General features: G+C 38.5%; 1 protein-coding gene across 5 annotated transcripts in view; it reads right to left on the reverse strand.

Moving 5' to 3' along the window:
• Positions 1-27,770, reverse strand: part of DIP2C (disco interacting protein 2 homolog C) — a 307,964-nt gene that overhangs the window by 32,733 nt on the left and 247,461 nt on the right. For all 5 annotated transcript variants that reach the window (XM_032181494.1, XM_032181493.1, XM_032181496.1 and 2 more), the window contains 10 exons: positions 27,105-27,306; positions 25,618-25,727; positions 24,745-24,825; positions 21,021-21,144; positions 19,306-19,427; positions 17,337-17,448; positions 17,110-17,219; positions 14,108-14,238; positions 3,967-4,135; positions 2,848-3,018 (listed from right to left, as the gene is read on the reverse strand). In XM_032181494.1, the coding sequence (XP_032037385.1) occupies positions 2,848-3,018; positions 3,967-4,135; positions 14,108-14,238; positions 17,110-17,219; positions 17,337-17,448; positions 19,306-19,427; positions 21,021-21,144; positions 24,745-24,825; positions 25,618-25,727; positions 27,105-27,306 (1,332 nt within the window). The remainder of the gene's footprint in view (positions 1-2,847; positions 3,019-3,966; positions 4,136-14,107; positions 14,239-17,109; positions 17,220-17,336; positions 17,449-19,305; positions 19,428-21,020; positions 21,145-24,744; positions 24,826-25,617; positions 25,728-27,104; positions 27,307-27,770) is intronic.

Genomic DNA, 27,770 nt, shown 5'->3' on the forward strand with positions numbered 1-27,770 from the left:
TCATTGCTGAACATGACTTTATCTGGTATGGAACATCCCTTAGGAATGTCCTAGCTGTGTTCCCTCCCAGCTTCTCGCATATCCCCAGCCTTTTTGCTGGGTGGGGGAGGCAGACAGAGTGAGAAACAGAGAAAGCCTGCCTGCTGCATGGCACTGTTCAGCAACAGTGAGACCACTGGTGTATTATCAGCACTGCATTAGTCACAAATCCAAAGGACTGTGCCAAAAGTGTTGCTATGAAGAATTTAATTCCATCCCATCACAGGCAGACCAGTACAATATTATTTCCAGTGAGGCTTACTTGGAGCCCTGGGCATTGAATCTGGGTTAGTGTCATTTGCGTGATTCTATTACTTGTCCTGAACAAATGATTTACCTCCTAGGTGAAGCAGCCACTACCTCACAGTCCAGACTCCTGCAAGTCTGAAAGGGAGACTTTCAATAGTGGCAAGCAAACTTCTGCCACTGATTTGTCCTTGTTATCTTCATCCTTGGTCCCTATATGAACCAGAAGCCAGTGGGAGGTCATGGTATTTTTCAGAAACAGCTCCAACTCAGCTGGCTGAGGAAGCTGGTGGACCCCATCCTGGTCTGTCAGAGAATTCAAAGCAGTTGGCCATGGACGTATGCCATCATTTCCCTCTTTCCCCTCCTCTGCTGGCACTTCAGAATGGCTAACAATACAGGAATGAATTAGAAAACTATTGTTACCAAGTAATTAGCCCATCTTTCTTCTCTGACCTCCCTTTATACTTGAGGGAAAATGAAAGTCCGCCACAGGTGTCCTTGCTGCCTGCAATACTCCTCCCAGTGAACTGTTTCAAGTTGCTTGGATTGCTAACTGGGAAAGCACACCCACCCACGCCTGCTAATTGGCCTAAGCTGGTACCTTTCCAAATTATGTTGTTTCAGGTCAGAGTGCCTGAAGATTTCCTAGAAGTTTTCTGAGTTGTCCTCTCTGCCTCGTCACCATATAGCAGTCTAGATTTGGAGAAAGAAACAAAGAGGCCTGTATCTTTGCAAAGAAACATCCAGTAGAAGAGAATTCAAAACTTGTGTCAGTGTTTTTTCTTCCAAACCTATGACAAAAACATGGGGAGCATGTTACTTGAGTACACTGAAGTTTCTAAAAAGATCTAAAAGATGCATTTTTTTCTCAAGTCTATTTCTTATTAGGGAAAAGATGTTTAAAAGGATCCAAGTGCTGCTTTTGAGACAACAGGAGACTTTCTTGAATTTTTATTCCTGGAGAATATTTATGGCAGCAATTACAGAATGTCGAACCACAGAATTCTATGTCTAGGACACAGAATGACTTTTAACCCTGCTCAACTTTGCCTTGTCATCTGTTTGATAATAATAATTAAAGTTGCCCTGGGCCAAAGGGATATTGTGCTGAAAGTCAGAGAGAAAGCAAGTAGTCGTGGAGCTATGGGATACCTTCTGTATTCATTTTCTGATAGTGTGCTGAACAACAAGGTGACTTTTAGCCAAGGCCTGATGAGAGCCATGATTCTTCAGTGATGTTGAACAGGGCAAGAGGTTAAGGCAGGCATAACACACGGACATATTTGTCTGTGCTAAACCCATCACCAGTATCAGCCACATTTTTTTGAATAAAATAAAAAATCTTTACAGGGATGACTGTCCAAATGCCTTATTTGTAGTGTCACTGAGAAGATCTGTTCTGGCTTCCACACCTAAGCAGTTATGTAGGTCACATGCATAAGAAATTCCTTAATGTAACCCAAATGGATATGGAACTTCCCAGACTATGCAGTTGCCAGTGCAGAAGATTATTTCTGCATGATTTTAAATGATTGTTAAGTTGGAAATCATATATCTGAGTAGGACACCTGTGGCACTATTATAGGGATAATATGTAAGGTTCTGATACCAGATTTAGAAGGACAGGAAGAGATCAGGAGTCATAAAAGTGAGAGACAGATCAGGAAAGAAGTCTTAAGATTCTTTATCTATTTATCAAAGACTAAGATTTGTATTATAATCATGAAAGAAATGAGATTCCTTATTCCAGATTAGAAAAACATACTAAAATAAAAAATGGCTGAGTCTAACACCACATGAATTTAAACTAGAAATAAGGCAGACATAATTAAAAATTGAACACCTTATAAAAAGGGAAGCTTACTTTCATCACTTGGAGTCCTGAAAGATAAAATGATATGCTATAATTCAGCCTAAAACTATTTGCTTGGTGTAGCTATCACTGGGTGAAAACCTAGAGGCTATTCAGATCAGATAGTTACAGTGCTCCATCTGTCCTTAAAATCATGATTCAATAAAGATTCCTGGAGGTTAAATCCCATATTATCCCTGGGTACTTTCTTCTGATTAGTGGATCAAAACAGAATGAAAGATGCTGCAAAATAATTTTTTATTGTAAGCAATAAATTGCATGCAGAAAAAAAATATATATAGTTAATAGTAAGGACTGGAATTATTTTCTAAACAAAAGGAATCAATTTTGTACCATATTAAAAGTAAGCACTTGCAAACTGGATTTTACATTACATAACTAAATAATATTTTTGGAGTACAGAGTACACATTCTGCCACTACCATGCACTTTTCTGAATTACTGTATTCATGGGCAGGATAAATGCTATGAATGCAACATGAGAGGGATGAATAGTGTTCACTGACGAAGTAACAGAAGTTACCACCTGTATATGCAAGAAGAACATTATAAGTACTACATGCATTTTCTTAATATGCCTACAACAAAGCTGTCAAAGGGAATACAATGGATATTTCTTAGTGGAAACCATTTTAATTTGAGCCTAAGTTAAAACTCTTACCTGTAAACAAAGTTAAAACTCTTACCTGTAAACATATAGCCAGGTTAACTCTACAGCCAAGTGACGTGCTGACTGCCCGAGGATGGAGACCAAGGTCTTTAAATAATTTTGAAAACGACTGAGTAAGAGCTATCCGAGGTCGTTCTTCAGCCACTACTACACATGTCCGTACTCGTGAGAGGTCCAGTCCCCTTGCCTAAAAGGAAGATAAAATGTAACAAAGGCCACAAAAGGGCAGACTTAAAGAAAAAAAGGTCAGTAGCATTTAACTGCAGGTATAATAATTCAAGATGGATAGAGGGTAAGGAGCCGGTCTAATTTCAATCTTTCCTGGAAGCCGGATGGCCAGATGACAGTCTAATAGCTGTAGACGAGCAGACATACTTGCTTGGCATTTCAGCAGGAGCATTTAGGAAGAGATGGGTATGCTCGTTCTGAAGGGAGGCAATGCTATTTAGCAGTATTAATTCTGAATGCCACTGAATAACAGCAAACAGGAAGCATTGACTAGCCTTGGAAAAACTGATTAGGAAATTATTAACTGAGGATGGTAAAGATTGGAGACATCATAAAATGTTAGTATCCCAAGATCTAATTTATTTCAGTAGCATACTGGAAATTCTAGATTATTTCAGAAATGTAACTGGCTACCTGGCTTTTAATTCTGAGCTAAATATATATATATATATACACCCTCCTTCCCCTACAATGAGGAAAATCCAGTTAAAGCAATATGGTACTAAGTATGTGATTATTTAACTATATGGATCAAAACCAAACTAGTACCTCATATAATCATGGAATTTATAAAACATAATATACAAATGTATTTTGTATATTGGGTTTCTTGAACTACTACACCTCTGTTTTCCAACATATGCCTACTAACACAGACTGCAACACAGATCAGAAAGCTTAGGTAAATAAAAGCTTTTCCTTGATGTTTAAAAGCCTTGTGATCTGAAACAGAACGATTGATATTAATATACAGCCTCTGGCAAGGAATAATATCAGTTCTGTGGAAGCTGCCCTTGCCCTCTGATGATTTTCTCCTCAATGCATACATTTAGCACGGCCACTCCGAGCAGAGAAGACCCAAACACTGTGCACATGGCAGATTATGCAGAAGGACTGAATTACTCACCTTCAGTGACTCTGTTTGTGAACCCAGTCCCTTAGTACAAAGCTCCATGACCGAATACGAACAAAAAGTGTCTCTCACTTTGTACTGACTCACAGCAAGAAGCCACAGAGCAGGATTGGTCTCCAGTTCTGAGGGAGGAATCAAAATTGACTGGTGTCCTGAATAAACGCTGTAAAGATACAAGATTTGTTAACACGTGCTAAATGCTTGTGCCTGCAGATGTTTACAAGCTGTGTGGCACTAAAACATAAAGATTATCAAAATGTGCATTGATCCATGGCAATGTCTTACAGTTCTCTACAGGTCCAGTAGTTTAACTTCAAGGGCCAAATTCTGCCTTTTGCTGTACATTTGGAATCTGTGAGGATACGAAGAGGAATGCAGGCAGAACATGCTCCTAAAACACTACGTTACTCAAAGTGCCAATGTGCGTTGCTGTTAGAACTTGACTGAAGAGAGCAAAATAGCTAGGTTATTGATGGTGCTAATAAACACTATTATAATATCAACAAAAATTATGTGTTGCTGACAAATAATTAAGATTGAGTAATTACCATTTTAAGATACCTTGATTAAAAGAGTTCTTGATTACTTAACATGGAAATAACCTCTCTCCTGCTGAGGCAAGCAAGCGGTTTGCAACCATTTTCAGGGATGTAAATCTGGCCCCACTTCAACAATACTTGGGGCTTTACATTTCTGATGTGAAAGTTTAATGAACTTTCAAAAACCAAATATTCTACATCTTTTGTTTTTTGGATACCCAGGAAGCACAAGTATTGAGAAAGATACTCACTAGGGTCCCTGAAGGAAGTAATTATGTCAGAGCTAATTCCTTGCTACCCAAGACTTTTCCCCAGGGAGAATGTATTCCCAAACTGATGTCTTTATTTTCTGTGGGTCCTATGCTGTTCACTCATCTCAAGACAGACAGATTTACCATCACTTTTACAGTCTCCATCACATCTTAATCTGTGATTTGTAGATATTTCAGATCAGAACAGTCATAGCATAAACCTCCCAAATCATAGAAGTTCTGAAAAAAGACCATAAAGCCCCAGAGATTTATGATGCACAGGAGAGAAATTCATTTGTCAGATGAAAAACTGAAATGCCAGCTTGGTAAAGTAAAGCTGATGCTTTCAAATCCAAGTGCCCTAGGTAAGACACCAAATGGATCTTTATTTTCAGGAATGTGAGCATCTCCATCATATTTGATATTAGGAAGAAAAGAAGATACACACCTGGCAATTTTTGAAGATGTGCTGCTCACACAGTTTCCATCCTTGGTGAATGAGTGCCTCCTACCCCCCACAACTGAGATCAGAGTGCTTGCAAAAGTTGTGCAATTGGGAACAATATGCGTGTGACCTGTATGTCTTTATGTGGTATGGTAAAGTCCAGCCACAAAGGCAGTTAATAAACCAAATAGTTTCGGTCTGCTTTGGAGTAGGAGCCAGCGGATGTCATGGAATATGTATGAAATACAGTTCAAATAATTTCATTTATCATGCGGTAAAATTTTATTTTGTCCACGTTTGCTTGCCCACATTTGCGCCACTCTTGGTGATTCATAAGCTGTGACTTGCCACGAAGAGACGTGTTCTCAGATACAGTTAACATAACCACTACAGCACTCGATGGTCAAATGAAGCATTATGCTTTCATGTTGCTTTTATGGATTCAGAATAAAGTATGGCTGAACCAAGAGTATGCGCTTCAAAAGTGTGTGAAAAGAGATGTTGGCAAAGCTACCAAAGCCTGAAAGGAGTACGTCCTGAGTTCAGCTGACAGATCAAACCCAGCAAGGGAGTAGTAACAGATTTTACTATAAATATTACTTCACTCTTTCTTTCTCAGCCAGTTCCATTAAGTTTTTCAGATTTGCCTTCAAACCCTTCCGCCTGTCCCTGAACTCTTCTAGTTAATGTGACCACTATCAGGAGAAAAAAAATTCTGCACAATCAGGAACAGGCTGCCAAGGGTCAAATATTGTATGATTCAGAACTGCATTAAGGTCCCGTAAGTGCCACTTATTCACCCGGACAGAACATCCCCAAATAAGAACAGAATCAGAACAAACTGTATCTCTGTACTGAAAAGTGCCCACACAAACTAACGGAGGAGAACACTTGTTACCTGGAGTAGAAGAATGGAACATTGACTCCAAGTGCACCTTACCAGAGGATAGTCCAAAATTTGGGAATACAAATTCACAACTAGGACAAATCTTCCCTCCTCAGCAACACTAATGAGAGAAGGTGAACTGTCTCCCCCTCTTGATCAACTTATGCTAAACAAGAAACAAAGAAACATGTTTTTGTTCTCCCTCATGATCCCACCAAAAGCCATGCAACAAAGCATGAGGGAACCTGGATTTGGATGGGAATAACCCCATCTTCTTGAGATTGAGGGAAACAAACACACTTATGATCAGACCAGGCAACAGCACACTTTTACCAGAAATTTCACTCTGATTAGAGTTTGTTTTTTTTTTTGTGTGTTTTTTTTTTTTTTTTTTTTTTTCTTATTTATTAGATAAATGAAGATACTGCTAGTGCCTTTTCTGAGTTTTATAATCCCTCAGAAATACTGAGTAGTTTAGAATGGAAATGCAGAACAGCAGGAAATATGGAGCAGGAGGGAAACTTTGTATTGTGCTGAAGCTCAGATGTGTGCTGTTCTTGCCTACAGTGCATAAACCTACAGAAAGACAATACCATGCCTGGAAATTTGATTACCAACACAGCCTTTGCCGACATAGCTGTGGTTTAATAAGCCATGTGCATCATCTGATTTGCTAGAGTAGTTGGTGGAGCTAGGAGAGGAACTACAAAGACACATTTCTGGGGGGAACGTGCCAGTTCCACAGCTGAACCGGTTAATGCAGCACCTGGCCACCATGATGTCAGCCACCACTTGGCTCGCCTTCCTGAATTAATCTCAGAAACGCTGAGCAGGTTTTGTGAATCACTCCAAGCAACAAAACATTCCTGGAAGCCTCAGTTCCTTGTGAATGTTCAGACTTTATGCCTCCACATTAACCCCAAAGAAGCTGTATGTCACCAGTGCTTCTGCGGAGAGAAGCTGAGAAATAGAAGATACTCCCTTGTACGGCTGGTTGAAATGCTTCTACCACTCTGGTGATTTCAAATCGCTGTGAAATGTTACAGGGTGTTGGCTTAGCATGGAAACAACAATTGAGCAGAGTGCTTGAACAGACTGCAGTTGTGGAAGGATGCTTTGGAGGATGCTGGATAAAGCTGTATACGGTCCCAAACGTACAAAAACTTTTGTCAGCTTAACCTCTGTGTAATTCTAGGTAAGGTGGAGATGATGTATGTCAGGTACATCTAGATATGAAACATTCTAGGTGTGGTAAAGCTAATCCTGAAAATGCATAAAGGAACAAATAGTGCTATCTCACCTTTATAAAAGAAGACAGCAATCAAGGGATGATTGAGCTGTTGGCTTTGCTAGTCTCATACTGGAAACAAAACAATTGTGGTGAATGCTGTGGCATCGGGGGGATCAGGTGGGATATTAAGAAAAGTTGGTGGTTTAAATATAAATTCTGGAAGCTAAAATTACCATTCTGAAATTGAAACAGTACACAAGGTATTGGAGTTGGAGCAATTTTAAAATTTAGTTATGTAAATATTGGGAAGGAACTGAAACAAGATCCTTTCTTCCACTTCTGTAGAAATCTGTTGCCACAAAAGTGACTTTCTCCTGATATAAGCCTTGTAACAGCAGTAGGCACAGTGTAGAACTGCAGAGACTGTCTGACAGTTCTGGACATCCCTGTCATTTTTAGGAGTAGGCAAAAAAAGAAAACAAAAAAGGAGACTGACTTCAGAGCACCCCTGCACCTGTATCTGGGCATTTTTACATTTGTAAAAATGACTCTTGAGATGCAAACGCCAAGTGAAATGCTGAAGTAGCTGAGGTGGGAGACCCCCGGTTAGAAATGCTGTCTTTCTTCAGAGGACTACAAAGCAATCTGGAGGGAAAAAAGGATTAAGGTGGTGGACAAAGCCCTGGATTTTGGCCGTAAGTGAAAAGCCCTGTCTGCCTGCACTGAGCAAGGGCTGCCCAAGGACAGGAATACTCCAGGTAAACACACCAGAATGTATTTTGGTACAATGGTGCCATCTGATCACAGCTCTGGTTCCACCGCCTGGCAGGCTGTTCTGGCAGCATACGGCAATGCCTGGAAGGACATCTTGGCACTTACCTGTTCCACTGAATCAAAGATTTACCCCATGTTGTGCTAAGGCAGATTAACAATAAACTCTGAGGTTTTGATTTATAGTCCCAGAAATTTTAGCAGTGCAATAAATGCTGACAAACGGCAACTGCAATTTGGAATTGCATTCTGGCAGGCTGCTAACACGCTGCTGCCCTCACTTCTGGTGTCCTTCTGAGGTGGCATTAGCTGCTTTGCTACTTGACTGCAGGAGGCAGGTAGGTGCTGTCGGGTCTTTTAAGTATATGCATTTAGTTTCTGCATTTCTATGGGTGATATTTTGCTCTTGGTGATGAAGGACAGCAATGGGTACTTGGCATTTGGTTGGGCCCAAAATAATTGAGTTGTTTGCACGTAACTTAAAGTCTGCAAAGGGAGTCAGCATGCCAAGGGAATCTCAACAGGATTGAGCAAGAGCCTTCACAATCATCTGGACCAGAGCTGGTAGAAAGGACAAAACAGGCCACAGGGAAGACTGTTGGGACATATGTTTCACCTAAATATCATAGGGCTTGGGCTAAAGTGAATCTTCAGTTCTCCTGAAGACCTGGGCACTTTTGGAGAACTACAAAGATGAAAAAGAGCATTCCCAACCTGGCATACAGTGTACTACGAGCACTGCTGCACATGGTGAGCACATAACCAGTCCGTACTGGAGACGCAGAAATATCTCACAAAGTTCAACCAACAACCGATGTAGAGCACAAGGGATCATTGTGCAGAGCATGCAGATCATCCAGAAATGGAAAAGACATCAGCCATAAATCTTGGTAGGTTTTAAGTGCTGAGAGCAGGTCTGGACTTTACAGGGAACCAATGAGAGTGGTGCCATAACCCAGCACCCTGCTTTAACTTGAGCTCTGGTGTAGGGACTCTAATCAGACAAGTGTATGCCTTTGGTTAATGCCAAAATGCCTGTATTGCCTGCTGGGACCATGCAGTTTGCCCTGACTGAGAGCTAGATGTGACTTGAACTTCTAGCTATGAGCATTTCTTCAAAAGGCTTAAACCTCCCCTTTCTAGAGAAATGTTTCAGCAAACTCTAACCTTGTATTGGATGGTTTTTAACATGGTTCAAGATTGTTATTGGGCATTTCTGAACTGGTGTGTAACATCCCTGGGAAGTGTGTTGCTGACTGCTCCTGAGCATCCTACACATGATCCAGCAGTAGCAGGGGTGGAAATCATATGAACTCGAAACTATTTGGGGTGCTTAGCATCAACATGAAGACCCTTTATTGTAATACTTCAAAGCAGGCAACCAAACCAAGCAAGCAAGTTTTAAAATTTTGGACACTGTTTCTATTTTGTTTTGGGGGTAAAAAAAAAAAAAAAAAAAAAAGAGAGAAAAAGAGAAAGAGAGAGAGAGAGCGCAATCTTGCTCTGAACTAATGAAGTTTTCCACAGACCTTTTCCTAAGGTGCCCTTGCCTAATGCACCCAAAAGCCTGAAAACAAAACTCACTATCTGAAATTAATTGGATATTATAAACATTGGATATATTAATTGGATACATTGGAAACATTAATTGGATATTATAAACAGCAATGTCATTTCTATTGGTACTGGCATTTGGGTTCATACATGTTTAACCTTTGCCTACCTTAGGATGACTCAAATGCCAGTACCAATAGAAATGACATTGCTGTTTATAATATCCAATTAAATGTGGTTCATTACAGTACTCTAAATATTTATTAGCTCAGACTCAGGCCCTGCCTTAGCAGCACATTCCCTGCCCCAGCTACTCACCCATGTTAGTGCCTTCAGTCAGCTATAGAGTCAGCAGAGTTAACCTGTTGTACTCATGTATTGAGATAACTCAGGGCTTTCAGTTGCCCTTGAACCTTCTAGACTTAAGGCAGGTTCAATATTGCCAAGTGGGAAAAATGCAAATAGCCTCTTCCAGAAATTGCCACTGGCCATGGGAAACTGGCACGTTTTTTGTGTGCAGCACTGCTACATTCTGCCTGAATCACTTGTGCACTGTGCAAAAGATACAAGAGAGCTGGCTATGTCCATATCCTGCATTTCCCATGCTAGGATTGTTCTTTTCTGATGTGGCATTTGATCTTCTTTACCTAGCCCTGCCTTTAATTTGTTATAGATGGGCTAGAAATTGGGTGAAATGCTCGTGCCTGGCAGATATCTTCAAGTCAACCTAACAGTAATTAATGATTCTAGCACACTACATTTTTGTAAACTGCAGTTGTCATGCTAATGCTGTGATTCCTTCCATACATCTTGCACAACTCGCCCTGTTTGCTTAACAAGAAACCCCATGGTCTCCTGCTGTACAAGCTACGCAACAGCACCACTGGGTGCTTCTGGCTACGGAATAGAGACAGCGGGAGTAGAACAGGAGGAAGCCACTTCATTACACCTTACCTGGAAAGCTTTCCTAGGACAATTACACAGCATTCACCATATTTATTAGGTGGCCACTGTGGACTGGAAAATCCAGCTTCTCTGGTCCTGTTTGAGTTTTACTGACTTGCACTATTTTAATCACAGATTCTGAGAATTACTAATATATAATTTATTTTAAATCATCGATTTTGTTAGCTTTAATTTCTACAGGGACAATTTTATCTTTCAATGATAGAAGTAGAACTATAATATGAGTAAAATTGAGGGAAAATTCTTAGTGTACTGCATCACTTAGCAACTATCAATTAAGAAAATCCTCACTAATGAACTGTAGAACTTTCTGTTCTGCCCCACAGTGATCAGTATTAAGATAGGGCCATCTTAATTTCAGGAAGCATTTTTGAACAGTGGGATTTAGCATCATTTGTTTTTAAACTGGAGGACACTTTCAACTTGCCTTTTTTTTTTTTTAAAGAACATGACGCACTTTAAAATGTAATGCAATTCAAGGCAGAACACTCTGATCACCCTCTCATTATTAAAGAGAAAAATGCAAAAATAATACATTTTTATTGAGCAATCAGTAGCAAACTGTTACAATTAAGAAGTTTTGGATTTATGAACTCACATGGGGCTGATGACTGCTGCCACACCACGGAGGTGTTGTTCTATGACAAAGGTTCCAAGGAAACCCTGCTGGAGCATGCAGCCAGTTTAGACGGAATGTGATAAATCCTATTTTTTTAATGTATTGCTCTGCTTTGCAAGGTTTCTTTTCTTTATTATTTTATACCCTTTAGGCCATAAAATAATAAATGAATTAAATAATAATAATAAAAAAACCTTTGCAAAACTATGCAATATACTCCAGACTTACCAAAGGTCTGGCTCCATGCTCTAGCAGCTTTCCTAAGTAGCTTTGACCACATAGATTGGTGCACTCTGGGGCACCACAGTGGAGCAGGCCAGAACAATGTTTAAGCACCTAAAACGGGGATAAAAGGTTAGTTTTTCTTCCCTTGCTCACTCAATGCCTCCTTTACTCTAGTTAATAAAGGGATTCAAACATACTTGTTATTTTAACTGCACTCTGTACAGGGGGTTGCTTTCTCTTCCTGCTGGGTTCCTAAAACAAAGACTTCCTATTTAACTCTCAAAACTCTAAAGCTGATAAAAATTTGAAAATCTAACTTCACTTTCATGTGCCATTAGAAGTATTAACTTGGCTAATGGGGCTGGTGACAGACAACCCTATCTTTCCAGAAGAATACTCTGAGGTAGAGTCTGGGCTGGAAAATGTTGGGAAGTATTTTGGCATACTAAACTACAAAGAGTAAAATGCAAAGTTGCAAAGTTTTAAGTTATAAAGAGCAAGATTCTAATAAGCTCCAGGATGTATTTTTTGCTATTACAGAACACATCAAATACTCCTCGTTTCTAAAATAGTAATGAAATGGAAATTAAGTTTGTAAGTGGAATTAATGAAGCTGTATCTGATGTCAGCTTTCTCTAAATGACAGTTGCAATTCAAGCAGCCTGCAATCTTCCTGGTTTTATAGGGACAGATATCAGTGACAAAGAAGAGATTGACAATGGTTCACAAGATTAAAGAGTTGTTGTCCTGATCACAGTTCCTTCAGCTTTGTCTTTTTCCTTCTTTTCTTTGAAAATGGTATAAAATTTTCTACTTTATAGAGGCGTACAGACTGATTCTCCCAGTGGTCTGCTGCCTTGTTCAATTGCCAGTCATAAACAATCTTCTGCAACAGGCCGAACATTATCAGTATTGGGAAGAATCTAAGGGCAGCAAATGCATACTTGTTCCAAATATGATTTTGGAATAAATAGAAATGTGTGTATCAGGGAGGCTCATGGGCACCATAAAATACCTGTTTTTTGGACACGTCAAAATTTATCGCTATTCTGTGCATCTATAATGCACAGAATAGATAAATCTTACATAGAAGTTATTCTTGTATGCCCCATGTTCTACATTACCTGATACAGAAATAAACTCTTTAGCTGAATTTTCTCTACAGTCCTTCCCTGGTCCTACCTTGCTGAATATATCACAGCAGATTTAGCTTAGCCAATGAATTTGACTACCCACCAGAGCAAAGGCTGTACAGTGTTGACACATAAGTCTATATAATAAATATGCAGCTGACTTAAAAATATCAATATTTTTTTAAAAATTACAGAGTGATTTAATTAAAATTTCAACATTGCTGAAATGTTTCCTGAGTTTTCTGTTATAGAGCTAAGACATTGAAATAACACTTTTTCAAAACAAAACAAAAAAATATTAGGGCAAGCACAACCTAAATAGAAATATTGATCAAGAATGAATAGGATAATACTGTTAATCTTTGGCCCATTTCATATTTAATAAAAAATATTTTAAAAGGTAAGGGCAAAAATAGGCCAATAGACTGCTTTTAAATGAACAATACTTGCTGAATACAAATTGCTGCAACAGTTTTTCTCTAATGTTTCCTTCATGTATTTACTAAATCGGTAAAATGTTTATCCAGAGATGCAGCATCTTTATTGCCCCTGGCTTATCTTAATTTCAGTAACTAAAACCAGCACTACTGCTAATACCAAAGGGCTTTCCATAAAGAGAGTACAGACGCTGGATTGCTTTGACTCTAATATGTCTTCATAAAAATGTGCTCCATTAACTTTCCCATAGCTCTTCCCCTTTGCCTCAAACCAGCTATCTTAAAAAAAACAAATCAGAAGAATAAGCACAAAAAAAAAAATCGATGGAACTGCTTTCAGTGTTGAACTGTAACTTCCCTGGAGTATAAAGATTGACACAATTGTTAAATTTCTAAACTTCCTATTAATAGAAAAGCTGATTCACATTTCACTAGAAATGTTATTTTTTGTTGGTAATGTTTTTTTTGTTTGTTTTTGTTGTTTTTGTTTTTTTTTTTTTCTGATAGCTTAGCTACTGCCATAGAAGTATCCTTCTGTAACAAAACATACTTCCATGTCTCTGCAAAAATCACATCCATATGTCCCACAACTGAGAAAAGTCCCCAATATTCACTTGTACTTTCAGATTAAAAAATAAAAAAGAGGAAACCAAGAAACTGCTTCCTCAGAATAATCATGGTAGAGTGCTGCCTTCATCAAGTAAAACCTAGCCAGACTCTGCATATACAGCAGTAAAACTGCAGACGTTCAATGAAAAGCCGTGATGATGCTCTGCACTCATAGTCCTTAAGTACCTATGGCCATGTTTTGAGCAACCTGGTCTAGTGGAAGGTGTTCCTGCCCATGGCAGGAGGGTTGGAATTCAATGGTTCTTAGGGTCCCTTCCAATCCAAACCATTCTATGAGTCTACATCCTACTGAAAGCAAGTGTCCGCTCCATACAGCATTCTCCATATAGCTTCTGGCAATACCAGTTGCCTGTGTTAGTCCCAGAGGTCCTACCTGTTTCTCCCATCCTGTTTGTTGTGCTGTAGTACAATAGAAGTGATATTTTAAAATGCTGAGGAGAAATCTCACCTGCAGAGGCACCAGAGGACAAACCCAAGTCCACAGTACGGGTCCAGACAGATAGCGACTTCTCTGGAGGGATAAAGCTCACACTGCAGCTTAATAGAACGACAAAAGGCACTAGTGGCTGCATGAGACATCTGAAAGACAACAGCAAAGTAATTAAAATGATCAACTATGTCATTGTGAAGGCTCATTCCCAAACTGCGCCAAGTGTTTAAATCAGTTACAGGATAAGAAAACAAATAAATATTGACTTTGTGCTCAGCGTAAATACACATGTAATTTATATTAAGGAAACACAATTTTCCTTCAAAAGGGCATCCAAATAGCCATGAAAGGGAAGGGGAGACAGAAAGAATGATAAGTTTGAATTGATTTAGGGAGAAAGCTGTGAGTGTTTTAAAGACGTGCTCCAAGCTGTATGCAAAGCTAATGATAATGAGCTAAACTTTCTGAAGAACAAAGGAATGAATGACTGCAGGATATGAATCTAATTTGAAGTAGTTTGTTGATCTTCAGTAACATATTTCAAAGTACGTACTACTTTATATAATAAAGAAAATTGTCAATATACTTCTTAAATTACAGAGGATTTTGTGTGCAAAATGGTACTAAGGACCTAATCATTCAGCCACAGGGATCCCCAAAAAACTTTGTAAACATGCTGAAAATGTCTTTATGTTAAGCAGCTCCTAGCTGATAAACATTTTTTTTGTTTATTTTATTTTATTTTATTTTATTTTATTTTATTTTATTTTATTTTATTTTATTTTATTTTAAATCTTGGTAAGGAAGCTCTCAGAAGAAAGTAGAAACAAAAAAGGAATGATGAAAAATATGTTTTTTCCATTTTTTTTAAGTCATTTTAATTCTTCTTACTGACAACACGTAAATACAGCTGTATCAGGATATTTCCCACAAACTCACCCATCCTGACTTAGATGTTCTAACTATAGTGAGAACACAATCACTTCTTTTAATCTGTGTCCTCTCTGCTAATAACAAGAAAGATATCTGTATTAGAAAGACAGTCTGAGTAGGATTTAACTCATCTAACCTTTGCTGTCTGCCACATATTGGCCTTGTTGCCTTAAATATGATTAAATAAATATGATTGCCTTAAATATGATTATAGTCAGTGGAGGGGAACAAGCACCTGATGTAACATTTATTTGATCCTCAGTAAACAGGTAGAGCTCTAGAAGTGATTTTTTTCTCCACTATGAATTCCATAACTGAAGCTGAACATGTTCCAAGTCATACATAAAGACCAGCTCAAAACATGTGTCCACACTATGAAAGACTTCAGTTTGAAGAGTTTAATCCTTCTCTAGCTGAATCAAGACCATTTTTTTTCCATATGGGATTACCAAGCTCTGCTGGACAAGAACCAGTGTTATTCTGTGAATTTTGACACTTTACTGGGTTCAAGCTAGTGAAAAAGTTGAGAGTAAATCTAAGTGTAATTTACTACTTCTGAAGTGTCTATGAAACATTTATCAACATTGCAGAAGCCATGTAAGTTCTTCAGCCATTGTTTTTAATTGATCACTGCTGCATTTTGACAAGCCTTGTGGCCTCTGATGATCCATTTACACTAATTAATCACTAGAGGTGATCTAGTAGATGGTACCATCTACATTGACCTGCTGAGATAGTGATCTGGAGGCTATGTGACCCAGATACCTGAAGCTAATTAAAAATTCCATTAGTGATTTATCTGGATTTTCCTTTAGCCACATTAAGTAAAGGTTCTTTGCCTCGCCCTGGCTTTGACTATCTTTGAAGCTCTCCAAGTACTAACTTTGCATAATTAGTAGTCATTTCTACAAGTCTGATAAGGTGGAATTCAGACCTGATTTAATATGGATGAGCGTGTCTCAAGCATTTAAGGCTTCCTGTAGAGGAAATGAAGACTCGTTCAACATTCACCCCATTCAAAAATAGATGTTTCAAATAAGCCAGAGGAATTACACCCTAGAAGTCCCTGCTTTTCTCTGTTGATTATTGTGGAGCCCTCTGACTAGTCCACATCTAGTAGGCATGTAGCTCATCACCTGAAGTTAGATGATACGTATCTCCTAGGAGTGTCTGACTGGTAACTATAAGCCAGCTCAGTCATTCAGCCACTAGTCAACCTTGGGCAGGTCATTTCACCATGTTGTGCTTCAAGTTCTTCATCTGAGAATTGGTTAAATGATGCTTTATTTGTTTATAAAGTGTGCTAATAGCTTCTGAAAATAGATGGATGATGTCAAAGAGGATGAGGAATTCAATATAAGCTGTGAGTGTGATACTTCAGGAAAATTGCTGAAGTCCTTGGACATGCAACAGGTAGGAGCAAGGAAGTAACAGCTAAAAATAAGAGGGTGATTTTACCTCTGCCTGTGCATTGCTTAAACCAATATTGGAATAATACGTGTGTTATGAGCTGGAAAAATCACCTTTGAATCACACTGTGGCTAGAGTGTTGGAATATAGGCCAGAATAGAGATTTAAAGAGCTCAACATGCCTAAGTTTATCAAACAAATCTATGAAGAAACACTTTGCTGATTACACTAGTATTATACCAGGTAAGTATACCAGAAACATTAGCAGTTCCCTTAATCACATGAAGAAAAGAATATTGAAAACCAATGGCAAGCAGTTGAGTTACAGGAGCAAACAATAAATGGGCACTGGGACAGGTAGAAGAGGATTAACCGAGTCTCATTTCCTTCATAAAATGGAAAGAACAGATGCTTCTTTGAAAAGAATGCTCCAGGCAGACAGGTTACTAGGCTATCTGTGTGTGTATCAGAGGAGGAGAGGGGCTAAACTCACTGCATTCAGGACACCGGTATGGAATAGCTTATTTAATGTTAATGCAATCAAATAATGACTGCAAGGGAAGTAGCAATTCAATTTCTACTAGCAAAAATCAATAGAATTTACAAATAAAGAGCAATGCATCACCTGCCAGCTAGGCGTGAGAGCAGGAATGACAACTTTAGCAAGAAGCCCCTACCTTTACCCCCGCTAGCATTCCAGTTGTGGAGACACTGAAGTCTAGGTAAGCAAGTGTTTCAGGGTTAGAAGGTTTGTAGATCTGTGCAGGCCGCTTCTTTGGCAAGTCGTCTAGTGAAAACAAAGCAAGAACACGTGAATATTACTCCAGTGACAGATAGACTTCTGAATGCTTAACAAACATAATAACAAATGAAGACAAAGCAGTCCCCTAGCCTTGGTATTTACCTGTATCTAGTACTGGAGGCCACGTTCTGACATCCACTGCTGCTGCTGCCTCTCTCGACCGTAACAATTTACATATTAATTGTGTAGTCATTAAGCAGGCAGAGCGGCTCACCTAGGAATTCAACAAACAAATAACACAATGGGATACTGATTAATTCTCCTGTGAAAATGAGCAAGACCATGGTTTGCTTTATGCCAGAACAGGACACAGGTAAATTAGTCTTACGTTTTCTAATCAGGAGGTGAAAAGATCCATGAAAAATTCAGCTCACAAAGCAGACAAAGTCATGTGAGTTTTACAAATTACATGAAAACTGCACTTTGAGTAGAGTGTTGTAATGAAACTAAAGGCACCTCAGCAGCGAGAATGTGACTTTTCCACCACATTGTATCGCTTATCAACCCAGGCTGCCAGTACAGAAGACAGTGACCAGAACATTTCTTATGTGATGGTAATATATCCTGGTTTATAAATAATGTTTTAACGTAAACCAAAACCCAGCCTGACACTTACATGAGCAATTTTACTCTCTTAAGTCTATTTTATGTTAGCCATATATTCCCGATTCTTGTGCTTAGTGATAAAGCATTGGGAACATCTCTGTTATTGTCAAAAGTAACTCTGGACCAAAAGTTGTACAAGTGACACTAAGAAATGAAATGGTGAATACACTGCAACTGCCATCTGTGCTGATGATGCATGCTCACGATATTCTCCTTAGACTTGCTATTTTTTAAAAATATGTAAGTAGCAACTACAACAGTATTTTTACTGATTATAAAAGCTTACATATTTAAGGAAATATCCAAGCAAACATAAATATGGACACTTTTGATCACTGAAGATAGTACAGAGGAAAAACTGGAAAGGCAGCACCATTTTTATTTTCCCTGAAGTCTAAGAATCTGTTTACAGAAATATTGCTAAGAATATTTTTTGTTCTTCCAGGAATTTGAGACATTTGATTGCACATCAACTTCCCAATTTTTAACAACCTAAGGAAATCAGTAGCCATATATACATTAAATTTTACCACTTCAATCACAGAATCACAGAGTGATTGAGGTTGAGGAAACCAACCAGATCTAGTTTGCCCAATAGACATCAGAGTAAAACCAGTATAACACATTTTACATAATTTCTATAATTTTAACAACCGATGCTTAAAAACAGTGATTGGCAAAATATTAGATAATGAGAATCCTGAAGACAACAAGCCAATTTCTCATACCTCTGCTGACATTTTGCAGCATCTGATGCCGTGAGGAAAGCAACAAATTATAACTATCTCTAGTACTTATTGCTTGAAATTATCAATAAAATCACATTTGCTTCATCTTCTGTTATTTCAGAGACTCAGAATTCCATTCAATAGATTAGGAACTGTCAGATATAAAAGGTTATCTTTTTACAACGATTTTATTTCCCTCAGTAACATGCAGAACGAAGTTATTTATGAGCAACAAGGCTATGTATTATCAGATAAAGCCAAAATGCCAAACTAAAGCTTTAAATGAAAAATTCAAAATAACACTGCTCTGGACGAAAATAAAACCATCAACCAATATCTTCACAACAGAACTTTGAAACTGATTCAAACTGCACAACAATTAGGTGAGCACAAAGCACCAGCAGGCCAAGCTCAGCTTTCTGTTGGGATTTTTCTCAACGTCGAGTGTAGCATTGCCAGGTGGGGAATCCCACAGCTCCTAGCTAAATATGAGAAAGCACTTCAGATACATTTCCTGGATGGCGTAGCACAACTGCAGTAAAATGTGACAGCAGAAGTCAGAAGGCTGCATGCTGTCAATAAGTGATGACTGCAACACACTGAAGTCATGAATCTTTAGAAAGAATACAACACTTTAATCTACAACACCACTCATTTAAGTTACTGTTCCTAAAGACCATGTGAGCCCACTGCCCATTTCATCTGCTGGTGCACTTTGAGAGGTTTTGTCTGCTCACCTCCACGATCATCTTCACTGTAGGTAACGTCGTTGCTATGTTCTGGGGATGTGGAGGTCGAACTGTTATTGGCACACAGCCTGCATACAGGCAACCGTAAAATGCAGCAATCAGGTCTATTCCTGCATGAAGAACAACACAAAAATACTCCCCTGAAAATCACATCTTTTAATCATAGACACCTGTGTCGGCATAAATATTATTTGGGACTCAACTCAGAAGGTTAAATTAGGAACTAAGTCCTGTAACAGACATCTTTTTCAGACCCTTGTCAGGATTTGTTCAGCTTCACTGATTCCTTTCAAAGACAACACAAAGCTGCAGTCAGATAGCATCATTTAGGTAAACACCACTTCTATGATCAGGAAGTAACTGGTAGAAAGACTGATTTGTACAGATGAATTATCTTCCTAATGAGAGTTTCAAGAAGTGGTATGTCCCAGCAAAAGGATGAGGGGGCACCATGCCTGTTCCTGTCAGCTGTATAAGGAACATCGGTGGTTTCAATAGACACTTTCTTTCTTGTGTCATTTTCAACTTCACTTATGCAGTTTGAATTCTCTACCTGAAATTTCACAATAAAAAATGGAGCCACAATTTTGAATCCCTGTTCCTACCATAAAACTAAGTGTTGCTCTGTATAAATATTGACTGCAGGTGACAGATTGTGGACACTTCAGCCCATGTAAGGAGGCTGAACTGACAGCTGCACAAAGACCCTGTGACTTTGGCTGTTTGATGGTTCCTTTGTTCTGTACACAGGCTGTGCCAAGATAACAATGGGGACTATTTTACTCTTCCAGTGGAAAAGAATCTGGAGAACAGGTACAGTATTGTTCCTTCAGTAAAATGATTTATGCTTGGAAAGTGAAATACAAGAAATAAAAACTTATGTTTAAAATACTTGCCCTCTTCTGTGGGAAAGGTTTTCCCATATTAACCACTGTGAAATTACACTTATAAATTATCAAGATTTAACCAGTAACTTGCAGTCCCTACATCCTAAATATCATAATCCAGACTTTAAATCAGACTGTTTATTTCACAAAGACACACAAAATGCTTAAGATAAAACAGCAGCACTAGATCAGAAATAATTTTAAGAAAATGTAAAATATGGTACTGGTTAACATAAGCTTAAAAGCCCTTATGTCAAAGGACAAAAATCCAAACCACATAGTGAGGTAGGTTACAAAGAAATACTGATTATAATAATTCAGTATTTTTTAATTATCTGCTATTTATTAATCATACTTCTACTCTAGAAATGGATTACTTTCCCGGTATTGCTGCTTTCCCCTCATGAAATGCAGCATTTCCAAGAGAGAATTCAACAGGTGAATCTAAGAAGAACACTCAGCAGATGGAATATTTCAGCAGAACCATGTGCTCATAAAATAGTATGTCTCTGGCAAATTAAATGAAAAGCAGTAAATTAGTGATTAAATTTGACTGATTATAAGAGAGGTTTTAAAATCATACGTTAATCTTAATTTGAACCCTGAAAAATAATATGTATACTCATACACATGCATAAGGAGAAAATCTTTTAAATATGTTTGACTAAGTTCAAAGAAATGTCTATATGGCAAATACTGTGTGTGTTGCCAATTAACGAGCTTTACAGGCTGGTAACAATACCAGTGCAGCACCATTCTATAGGCTCATGATTAAATTTTGGGAGTACCAAGGTACCAAACATAGTGGTTCTTTACCTGGTGGGTAAACCAAAGCCACATGGTCTCCGTCTTGCAAATGCCCCCTTTCCATCAACATGACAGCTATCTTCTCAGCTCGCTTATGTAGCTGGACACACGTTAGCGAGTTGGCTATTGTTCCCTGTGCAGGAAGAAAGATAAATGTCACAGAAGATAATGCAGAGTGCTGAACTCTATATTCTCCTGCAGCTGGGAAGTTACTGGATGAGGTGCTGCGGTTTTCCAAAGCCACAATATGTCACATCAACTTAAGTAAGGAAAACTTCAGCCTTGTGCCAAACTGTGGTTGGAAGGAAAAAAGAGGTTTGTCAAGGAGGGGAACATGCTCCATCCCTCCTTCTTCTTCTGCCCTCAGCAGTGCTTTCTTTTTAACTAAGAGAGTCACAGAAGCATGCTAAAGTCATGCACATGTAACCTGTACTCCTCTTGCTACACACAGGGCATTCCTGCCTTTAGGGTCTCCTGCAGCAATCTGGAGAATCTGTGGAGAGCAATCCTGACAATTGCAATTCATTGTCTGCATGCTGGAGTGAAGCCAAATGGCACAGTGGAAATACTTTCAAAGGCAAGAGACAAAAGACGCCAGAGAAAACAATACTTTGTGACAGGCAAAAAGAATTAGTCTGTAACAAAAGCGAAGCACATGCATATAAATGAAACAGAAAAGAAAGGCATTTGTTGGATTTGAGTAACTCTGGTCAGCATGGAAAAAAAAGGGTAGTGACAATACGCTACTACAGAATCTGGCTTTTTGAAGCAATTCAAGTAGCACTAACCCAAAATTATCAGACGTGGTGTTTTAAATTGGATGAGTGTTATGGTTCTTGCATTCCCTAAAAATACGTACTTCTGGATATATGCACATGCACAAATACACATACAGAGAAATATGTATACATTTTGTTATCACAGGGCTGACAGTCAGAAGAGATACACCTGCTACACAGCTGTGATACACCTGGCACCTAGCACAAGCACTAAGCTCATTTAAAAATAGAGAAGCTGAAGAAACTGAGAGAAAAAAAGAAGAAAAAAAAAAGTAATATATACTTTTAAAAAGATCAATGCATCAAAAATGCAATGCAATGCAATATCATTTAAAATGCTGTATCGCTGTTCTTATTAAGAGATAAAGTAACAGGGTCTTCTGTTTTACAGGAGACCCACTACATATTCTTTAAACTTTATTTTAACAAGACAAGAAATAATAAGTGTTTGGATTGATTGCTGATTTCCATTCATTATCACTGTCCTTCACACCACTAGAGTATTGGTTGATCACAAGCTTAAGAGAGCAGAGAACAGTCTGATAAATGTCTAGCACTGGAAGCAGGGACATAGGGTGTTATCATGTATGTATCACTTGGCATTTCCAAACTTTATACCTCAAACACTGTCAAGAAAGAGCAGAAGCTAACTGGAAAAAAAAAAAAGGGCAAAGTCAAGGCTTTGCATTCCTCTTCACAGTGTTCAGCAACCACACTTAGTGAAATTCTCTTCAGGCAATTTTAGTATGTCTTCAGAATTATTCTACCAAGAAAACTTTCTCTAAGGACGTGTGCAGCTATAGGGGTTCTGGGCTACAGACGGCTTCCATCTAAACATGGCCAAAGTGACCTGAGGTCTGGGTGCCTGGTCATGGCAGATGTACCAGTAGGAATGTGTTTGAACTCAGTTCCTTCTTTCAAGAAATTGCCTGTCTGCATACTTGTGGGGAGAAGGACCCTTCGTTTCCCCACATACACCAGAATCACAGGCCCCACTGACACAGAAAGGAAATTGCTGCAAATCATGCATATTTGTGCACAGCACATGTAGGACCTCTGGAACTTGCTGCGGGTGAACCAGCAGAAAGACAGTGTTTATATGAAGTGCAGAGAAGAATTGTGTTGTTGGACAAGAATCATTGGCAAGCAAAGGGAAGCATTCCATTTTGGTATCATACACGAACTGTCCCACAACGGGAAGGTGTTGCAATCCTTCGTGAAACACACTAAAAACAAGGCACTGTGCTAATTTAGAAATCTTCCAAATTCTCAAAAGGCACAAAACCACTAATCTCGCCATGTATCTATTACACACCAACTGCAAGATGTCTGGATGTTTTAGAATAAAGCATACAGACAATATCCAAGGAAGACAAGAAGGGAAAAGTTACAAACCAGCACTAAAATTCAAGACGGGTAATAAAATTTGCTTAGGCTAAAACCCACCAAACATCCCAGCTTTCCATTAGACATTAAGTATCTTCATAAAACTACAAAACTCTCAAACAAATTTCATACAATGCCATACTCCACGCTGAGAATATTAAAGGAGCAGAGAAATTAAATTTCAAAATTCAACTATTTTTCACTTCTAAGGAATGACAAATGATTTTGTGAATCCTCACTCTCCATATTGTGTCCTTCCCTCCCACTGTTTGAACCCTTCTGTCAGCATGGGAAGTCTGGCTTTATTTAAAGTTCAAAAGCAACACAATCTGTGTAGAGGAGATGGGACAGGACATGTCACTGTCTCTTTCTCATAGCATCCTTGCTCCTAACTTACAGGTCAGGACAATGAACTCATTTAATTGTTTAATATTGCATACATGTATAGCATTGCCTCTCAAATTTTCTACTTTGCCACAGACAACTAAATAACTACACTGTTGTCTCTAATGTAGCAAAAGTTCATACAATGCTGGCTGATAATCTGAATGAAAACAAATTGGTTTCATGATTCATTGGTAGCCTCAAACTGAACTTCGGTACCAGCACTGTAATATGGGCTAGGGAAGCATATCCTGTAAATACATTAACTGGTCATTCAGCAAATGTTCACAAATTACTGGAGGTTTACGATCCCATCTAAGTTGTTTAGGTGGCACAAAGACTGAGAACAAACGCCAGCTATTCCAGGTGGCACAGGTGAATATTCTGAGCCCTTTCCTTTCCTTGAGAACCTGACATACTAGATGTGTTTCCCAGTTTTGACAGACATATCTAGATGTGCCAAGGGGACTGGTTTGAAATCAGGCTTTTTTGCTTTGCAGTGGTCTTGGGAATTACTGGCTTGTCATCTACAGTTGTCTAGGCAGCCTGTAATCATCCACTCTTAGTAAACTCAAGTTCTGTACCATGTGTCATGCAGTAAATCGTTTTTGTTGGGCAATGAAATATTGTGCCAGGCTGGCACTTCATGTAAGCTATGCAGAGAGATGCATTAGTGATCCTTTGCAGATCTGGCTAGATTTTGGACATACCTCTTCTTTTTAATTCCTTTCCCCATTCTTGCACCTCCTATCAGATGGGCCAGTCTCAAACCTCACAGTCATTGCTGTATTTACAAAAGTGCTTTCATTTTGTCAAGCCTATATTTTTCAAATTAGAAATTGAGACTGTGAGCAGTACTAAATACCACTCTCCAGTAGCAGAACAAACAGTATTGAAACAGATTTGCAGCGTCAGCTCATCCACAACATGTATGTGGTAGAAAAAGAAATAAGAAATGTAAAAGGTGGGGTGCCTGATACAAAAGCAATTTTTTTTTGGCAACTGGAAATGATTATTCACTTTTCCTCTCCGCCCCAGTGAACATTAAATACAGCAGCTGAGTATTAATGGGAAAAGAAGGACAAAGAGTTGTGTTCAGCCACAGTGCGAGCAGGTGCAGATGAAATATCAGCGTGTCATTTTCCATACTGCAACTTGCCAGCGTACCAGTCTGCTGTGCTTACCCTGCAGTTAAGTAGAGTGTAAAGCACGTGGTCAGGAGTGGTCTGAGCTCGCCATTGTAAAACTTCTGAGAGGAAGAGGAACTGAAATAAAGCAGAGTGATAGTCAAGGCACTAAATAACTTCTCAGCTTTAAAAAACACCAAACAAATTCTGCTAGTTTCAGTATGTCTTCTTTAGTTGTATTCTATATTTTACATCAGTAACTATGAAACACTAAACCTAAATTAATTCTCTTGTCATCATACATTTTTACAATGAGGTGCTCTTGTGCAGTAACAGAGGCCTCTCTGGAAGTCAAGGCACTACTGGAATGATGATGCATTACTACATTACTACTTTCAGAACAATAACAAAGTTCTTACTAATCTCTCTGAATTTAAGCACAATTTTTATTTTTTAGCTTCCTCTCTTTTTTGTATTATGAATATAGATATAGATAGATAGAGATTAGAAATTATTCATTTAATTACTTGCATAAGCCTCCAAAGAAGCTGAACTGAAACATAGTTTTACATGTTTAAAATAAAATAAAAAATAAGGTCAGGACCATATAGGCAAACAAAATTCCCCGGACTCTTCTTGACCTACTAAAAAAGATATAATAGAGAGTAATTTCCGATAAAAGTCCCATTAACACATTCTACCATGTTTTTTCTATTGTCCTATACATCTTTGTAAAATAATCCACACACATAAAATGCAGAGATTCCCTCATGTCTATTTCATATTTCTCTGTGAAGAGGGTCCTGAAATAGGTTTGTTTGAATTAAAATGCAATCAACAAATTCTGAAATAACAATATGATCCATGTGCTGCTAAGTCTCCTGATACTAGCTAGCTAAATATAAGCCATATTAGAAAAGTTTAACTCACCTTTCTGGCTTGATCATTATCTTCTATTTGCCCCAAATCTCGACCACTGGCCTGTGCAATTCTTTTTCCAGAGACCAAGTTCCCCACCATCACAGAGGCAGGGCCAATTTCTAGAATAAATCAGAAATGTGTTAAATGCAATAAAGAATTCTTTGCTTGTGGATGAAAATTATTTGCATTTCCTTTTGAATCACAAATTTTCCTCATTGCTATCATTTGCTACAACACAAAACCTTGAGCACATCTCTGTTGACACAAACTTTGGTTGATGGATCAGAAGTAGCTGGAATATACATAGGGCTGGATTAATCTCATCTTAACTATATATTTAACTGAGCAACCCATTTAGCATGCACTTTCTATAGTGAGAGACACATTTTGTCTGTCTTGATGTAAGGATTCCTATGAAAATTCATCTCCTAATTTAGGCATGTCCATTCCTAGATGAGATGTGTCCAGGCTTCAGGGACAGTGTTCCTATTTCTCTCTTCTTTTCCCAGGGCTAAGTTGTATCTGTATTAGCAATTCTGTAAGCACTACAGACATGAAGTGACAAGGATTAGGAAGGCAGATGGTGCATATGATAAAATATATGCAAACCCATTAACACAAGGTAGAAACTGAAGATAATGTAGATTCAGAATAAAGGTAGATGTCAAGACTGACACTTCTCCATGAGGTGGATTCCATTGATGTTTTGTTGACTGCCACGAGGAAAAAATACAGACATAGAAATCCTTGAAATTAATCTCTGTACTAAAATCTGCATTTGGATTCTAAGTAAAAAAAAAAAGGCAAAGTAAAAAAAAAAAAAAAGCAGGTTCTTGTTCATTGGGCATGAGCAACCAGAGATGGTACACTATGGCAGGCTACAGAACCCTTCTTGGTCTCTTGAGTCAGTGCCCCACTGTACCTTTTCATACGATATTCTTCATAAAATGCAGCAGAACTGCTAAAGAACCATCTTAAAACTAGTTTGGTTTTGCCCTCAAATATGTATGAAAAATCCAGAACCTGCCTCCTCAGGTAAAAAATTCTTGGTTTGAATTTATTCATAATCAGTTTTTAACCATTTGCTTTTCTTCCAACGCTGTCATTTAGTGTCAGTGGTCTTCTACCTCTCTACTTCTATTTTACAAACTCAGCCTCCAAATAAGCCAAGATTTTCTCTTTCTGCTTGAGTCTCAGTCCACGCACTTTAAACACGACTGACCAGGAATCTGCAAGGAGCTTCGATCTGTGCCTTTTAGAGCAATAAAAAATTCTTCATCTTTACTATTGAGCAAGCATTTTAGAGCATTTTTCCTTGTGAAGATACTCCTAGCTTCCACCAGAACAGACCATGTCCTTAAAACACCTATAATATTTAACATGAACAGCTGATGGAGCTGATTCTCACCTGCATTAACGCTTACTTGATTTTACTCTGCACAGTGCCATGAACACACAGTGTTAAGTCACTGTCCTTTTGCACTCACTCATCTTACCTGGTTGTTTTTGCCTTGGTTTAGGCAGGTTTGTTACGCATGTGTGGGGACACATCAGCACATTACAAGGATGCAGCGATCCTTCCAAGAAAAGCTGTTTGGTTTCTGACAGGTGTATTCCTCCCAGCGGTGTCTTGGGAAGCGTGTTTGCTGGTACCAGTGCTAAGCAGTAGACTCCCACTTGATGAATACTGTCAATAGCCTAAAAAAAGCAGGAAGTCGATTCTAATGAAAGGCTAATTTTTCATCGTCATAATAAACACATTATTCTGAATTGCTGCATAAAACAACCCTGGCAGTAGAAAGACACTTCAGCAATGCCTGCGATAAGAAAGTTCTTTTCGTTGAGAACAGGTGGATAGAAATTTAACATAGATGTTGTTACACTCTTCCCAGAAGATTAAAAAAAAGGCAAACAAAAACCTCGTGATAAATACACAGAAATCTATTAACAAATACTAAACAGGCATTCTTTAGGTACATGATAGTGGTAAGTATCATGGACACTTATTACTAAGATGGTCTGGGAGCTCATGTGAAACTGATCTTTAACCTGCACACGTCTCTGAATTAAAGTTCAAAGGATTCCTATCAACTTATCATCCAGTCCACCTTGCAGGGCAAAGAAAAATTTCAAATGCTGCACACGTATCAGTACAGCTACTG

This window comes from Aythya fuligula, chromosome 2, assembly GCF_009819795.1.
Source record: "Aythya fuligula isolate bAytFul2 chromosome 2, bAytFul2.pri, whole genome shotgun sequence".
NCBI classification, from domain to species: Eukaryota; Metazoa; Chordata; class Aves; order Anseriformes; family Anatidae; genus Aythya; species Aythya fuligula.